The sequence below is a fragment of the Orycteropus afer genome, unplaced genomic scaffold, assembly GCF_000298275.1.
Source record: "Orycteropus afer afer isolate SDZICR_OR568_19922 unplaced genomic scaffold, OryAfe1.0 scaffold00303, whole genome shotgun sequence".
NCBI classification, from domain to species: Eukaryota; Metazoa; Chordata; class Mammalia; order Tubulidentata; family Orycteropodidae; genus Orycteropus; species Orycteropus afer.
Window position 1 is genome coordinate 1,977,484 of NW_006921890.1, and position 5,650 is coordinate 1,983,133.

Consider the following 5,650-nt stretch of genomic DNA (forward strand, 5'->3'; position numbering starts at 1 on the left):
AAAAAAGGATAAGAAAGAAGGACAAATGGAAATGGTAAACAAAGGGAGGAAGTGGGAAGAGTGCTGTTACATTGTTGAGATTGTAATCAGTGTCACAAGTCAAAATGTGTATGAGTTGTTCAATGGAAAACCAATTTGCTCTTTAACTTGTACTCCAAAGCAAGTCAAAACCACTGCCGTCTGACTCATAGGGACCGTATAGGACAGAGTAGAACTGCCTCATAGGATTTCCAAGGCTGCAAATCTTTATGGAAGCAGACTGCCTCATCTTTCTCCAGAGTGGCTGGTGAATTCAAACTGCTGACCATTTGGTTTGTAGCCCAATGCTCTAACCACAGAGCCACCAGAGCTCCTTAACTTTCACTCAAATCACAATAAAAAGTTTTAAAAAATAAAGTAAATACATAGAAGCTTCAATACTCAATGACATTAATGGATCAAACTGGTGAGTTTCAGATCATGACTGTTTGAAAGTCCAATCCACTGTATTTTGCAAGTACAACCCCTGGGCTTGGTGTTTTGGGTTTCCTGTTACTGCTGCATCGTTGTTGAGTGGCCACCATGAACTGTCCCAGCAGACGTCTTCAGCCGCCCCTGATTGGACAGCTCTGGTGAAGATCCAGGGCCATGAAGTTCCTACTGACTCTTAAAGGAGTCATAGGCTCATCACTTCAGAGTTTTAATAACTTTCTGTTACTCTTTTCACATCATTTTTAAACACGTATTATGGACATTGTATATCATCCATCTCTTGCAAAAAGTACACTTTTTTTTTTTTCCTATTTTAACAGTTATATAGGAAATAGTGTAGAAGGTGTCACTGTATTTTGTCATAAAACAGAAAAGCTATTAACAGTCTCAACTATGACTTGTCAGTATCGAATTCTATATTGTGACCTGGGTGATAATCATGTGTCACATTAGAAACACTCAGTTGTTAAAGTCCTTCAATCAATAGCTATACTTCTTCAAGGAGAAGTTGCTATGGTATCAGTCTAGTGGATCAAAATTAAAGTCTGAAAAGATAGCAAATAATTCTGTAACCTTCAAATGTGATTATAACTGATGTCTTGGCATTTTAATTGAGAGGTTAAATCTGCTCTTCATTACACAGTCACGGCCTCTATTTCATAACTAAGCAAAATGCAAAAACAAAAATTGCACCATGTCAGGGAATTATGCATACTGAATGTGTTTCAGCGACACTTAGCACCTGAATGTGAATGGGTCCGGCTCTAGATTTGTAGGACTGTTTTCATGGAGACATGTCTAGCTCATCAATATAAAATGCAGCAAAATGGAACACATAATCATTGTCCAGCATTGATTATGTAAGAATGAAATGCACCCATGCCTGTGTCCCTGAGAAGGTCTAGCACTTTATGCCTTTAAATCAAAGAAATTCAGTGTTGCATTAAGGACACTATCACAAATTGGCAAGTCGTTTAACAAGTCGGTTTAATGAAAAGAAGATACATCTGTTACCTCAATACAGGTCATCTTTCATGGACACTTTTTGGAATTGATAAGAACGGTATAAGTGATGTAACCGACAGACGTTCAAACACTACTCAAAGTTGAGTTCCCTCTCAGTAAGGATGATAATGAGTGACTGTTACTGTCACTCTGAAGTGAATGGATGTTAAAAAAAAAAAATAAGAAAATCCCTTAAGCTTACCTGTTCTAAATAACAACTGTGAAGACCCAGAAAAACATCTACCATGTATCATTGCTGTTGTTGTCAGATGCCGTTGAATCAGCTCTGACTCTAGCGACCCTATGTGCAGCAGAACAAAACACTGCCCAGTCATGCATCATCCTCAGAATCCTTGCTATACCCAAGCAATCCATCATTGCTATTCATAAGGTTTTCATTGACCAATTCTTTGCGAAGTAGATGGCCCCTTCCTTCTTCTGAATCTGTCTTGGTCTGGAAGTTCTGTTGAAACCTGTCCACCCTGGGTGACCCTGCTGGTATTTGAAATACTGGTGACATAGCCTCCAGCCTCACTAGCATCACAGCAACATGCAAGCTACCACGGTACGACCAACTGACGGACAAGTGGTGATATCCTATGATAATAGATGTCCTACAGTAATAATCCTGTATTGGCATCCTATAATTTCATTCCAGAAAGCAGTTCTTGCACCACACATTTACTTAGGCTCTCGAATCCAACCTCAACCTCATCCCATCTAATAATCGACTTAAATCCTATTTCAGAGGTCATGCATTTTATTTCATTTCAAAGGCATTTTTGCTCTCAAATCACATATTCTCTGATTTGGGCCTCTGTCCTGACCAGGATTGTCATTAACATTGGGGTTTATCTGAATGTCTGTGATCTGCTCAACTCCAGGGGTCGCCATTCACAAAGGCCAAGGGAGGGCAGACCTGTCACTTGTGACTGTAAATTGCATTTCATTGGAATACAGCCACACTCATCCCTTTAGTATTGTCTACAACTGCCTTCTTGCTACAATGAGAGGGTTGAGTAGCTGCAACAAAAACCTCATGGCCCACAAAGCCAAAATATTCACCATCTGGTTCCCTGGGGAAAACATGTGCTGCCAGCCTGAGATTGCCACATGTGAATGGCAGCATCTAGAGTCGGGCAGTGTGACACTGCATGAAACCACACCACGGGAACACAAAATCAGCAAGTAGCTAATAGTTTCCATGACCACCAGCTGCGGTGACTTCCAAGAAATCAATATAGACTCTGTGACCAAGTCTCTGTTTTTAGGTGCAGGGAGGAGTAACCCAAAAGACAAAATAGTTGGTTGTATTTCCGAAGGGACGTGTGGCTTGGAAGTGTTAAGAACCACTTGTCTAGGAAGGTGGCCATGGCCTTGGGTTCTGTCTTTCATCCCCAGCACAGGACTCCAAGTGGATACAGGACTTTTTTCACAGATGCTTGTAAGAGAGTGTGTGTGCACCCGTGTGTGTGCAGCCACACATGCGTCCATGTGTGTGTGGCAGTGTGTGTGCTAGCATATGCATATCTGCATTCACGACCAGTATCTGGCACCCATCATCACATAGGAAGGTCTAGCCCTCCTGGTCAGGAGAGAAGATGAGTATCTTTTATCTTCTGACTCCAAAGGCGTTGCGTAGCACTCCCATTAGAATCCCTGAATCTGGCCTTTCCTAATCACCGTTTTGTATTATTTCTCTTTCCATTTCATCACGGAAACACTAAATCTGGATTTTGACTAACCAGTTACAATCGAGCCAGTTCCACCTTATGGCACCCTGGCATGTATCAGACTAGAACCGTACTCCATGGGGTCTTCAGTGGCTGATTTTTCCAATGTGCCTCTGGGTGGACTCAGACCTCCAACCGTTTGATTAGCAGCTGAGTGCTTAACTATATCCACCACCCTGGAATTGCTGCACTTTGATTCACTGCCACTAAACACTCTTGGTGTGGCAGGTTGAAAAGTCTTTATCCAAAAAGTAATGCATTCCTGTCGCTCCCCGTCATGGGTGTGTTGATGAGAGTGAGTTTGGAGACTAGTAAGACTAAGACGAAAAGAGCCAGGAATTTCTTGGCAAAGTCATGTCACTCTGGAGCTCAGCTGCCCACTCACCACCTTGCATTCCATGTCTTTTCTTCACCAGACACTCTCCCAAAGTGGTCAAGGCTGCATCTCAAGTCCTCAACAGCATGTGGCAGTACCGAGACCTGAGGAGTCTCTACAAAAAGGTAAGGCCGGCGTCCCCTTGGTGGCTCAGGACTTACATGCAGACCTTTAACAGTGAGGCTCCACTGAGATATGGGTGGTAGTTGTGCATGGGGTGCCTTGGCCAGGAGTCAAACCTGGGTTTCCCACATGGCAGGTGAGAATTCTACCACTGAGCCACCACTCGCCCCACTGCACAGGGTAGAAGAGCTCATGTTCCTAATGACAACTGTAGATCTGAAGCCAGGCTCGGCATTTGTTCAGCATACTCTCCTGAGGCAGGCACGAGTTTGTATCATACATTTCCAGGGGATTTCATCCCCAAGATGGTTTATAAATGACAGCTTATGAAGAAACTGGCACATCTAGAAATTTTCATCCTACACCTGTTTCCAAATACTGCTAAATAAATAAGGAGCTCTGGTGATATAGGACCTAAGGCATTTGACTGCTAAGCCGAAGGGTGGCAGTTCAAACCCACCAACCACTCTGTGGAAGAAAGACTGGGCAACCTGCATCAGTAAAGATTTACTGCCTCGGAAACCCAAAGGGGGTCACTAAATAAATGATGTGTAACTTATGTTCCTGCTGTTAAAACAGTTGTCATCAAGTCAACTCCAACTCGTGCTGACCCCAGGTATGTCCAAGGAGACCTGTGCTTTGTAGGGTCTTTAGTGGCTGATTTTTTGGAAGTGGTTCTCTAGGCCTTTCTTCCAAGGTGCCTCTGGGTGGACTTGAACCTCCAATGTTTGGTTAGCAGCTGAGCATGTTCAATGTTTCTACCACCTAGGGACTCCCTTTTGTGGTTAGCATTAGTTGCTGTCAAGTCGATTCCAACTCTTAGGGACCCATATGTTAAGAGAGGGAAATTGTTGAACCACCTCACCCAGGAGCTATTGTTTTGTTGTTTCCAGACCAGCAATAGTGTTTTTAAAACTTCACTGATTGGTGAACCCATGATGGGTAGAGAACAGTGTTAACGTGCAAGGAAGGGAGAGAAGGCATTGATCGCAGGGCAGGGATTCAGAAGGCATGTACGTAGTAAGGAAGTATGGGCTTCTTTCAACAACTGCATACAGCCACCCCTTACAACCTCACCAAAGGAAAGAAGGAGCCAAGGTCATTGCCACTGCCCCTACCCCTAGCCTTGGTATGCACCCGGCTGACTGGGCAGCAGAGATACAGGACAATAGCGAGAAGCTCACATCATAGTGAGACTCATCTTGCCAGAGAGGAAATTTATCTATTTCTAAGACAATGGGAATAAGTAAATATTTCCTAACTGTTTCTACTAAGTTATAATCTAATTCTAGATTTCTCCAAGGCCTTCCCACTTCCCTTAAGCATTCCTTACTCTGTACTAAACGTTGATAGAGTTTAGCCCATATATTTCTCTTTCAAAATGTTCCTATTCTAGAAAAAGAGATGGGATATAATTGAAATAGATATTGCATAAAGAAAGTATTAGAAGAATATTCTGCATGAACTGGAGCCTTTCCTAAGCATTCTGCACATTGGGCTAAACCTTCCATCCACATAGTTTTGGGTACCCTCCTCTATTTTTTTAAATTCTCAATTGGCCTACTTACTTAGCTCCTTCTTGGACCTCCAGGGACCAAACAAAGTCTCTACAGGAAAGGGTCTTTTGACAAAGCAGGGAGTGGAACATGTAGAACATGCTAGAAACTGGAAAGGAGCTGGTCGTTCTGAATCAGGGGCTCTAAATCTCAGTGAAATGTTCCTGCCTTGAAGACACTCCACTTTCCTCTGATCCACCCATTTCTCCTTTGCTGAAACACATTCTCCTGCTCATGTGCATTGATGGGAGACATCTTCTAGACACTGTACAGTCTTGGTTAAACAGTTGCATGCCTTTCCCATCATAGTGATTTTCTATGTTGGTTGTTGTTGTTAAGTGTCATCAAGTCGTCTCCGACTCATAGCGACCTTATGCACAGCAGAA

At 43.0% G+C, this 5,650-nt stretch overlaps 1 protein-coding gene across 1 annotated transcript in view; it reads left to right on the forward strand.

Annotated features, from left to right (window-relative positions):
• CTNND2 (catenin delta 2) overlaps positions 1-5,650 on the forward strand; it is a 1,230,080-nt gene that overhangs the window by 1,142,352 nt on the left and 82,078 nt on the right. Inside the window, exon 20 of the mRNA XM_042782401.1 lies at positions 3,626-3,710. Within this exon, the coding sequence (XP_042638335.1) occupies positions 3,626-3,710 (85 nt within the window). The remainder of the gene's footprint in view (positions 1-3,625; positions 3,711-5,650) is intronic.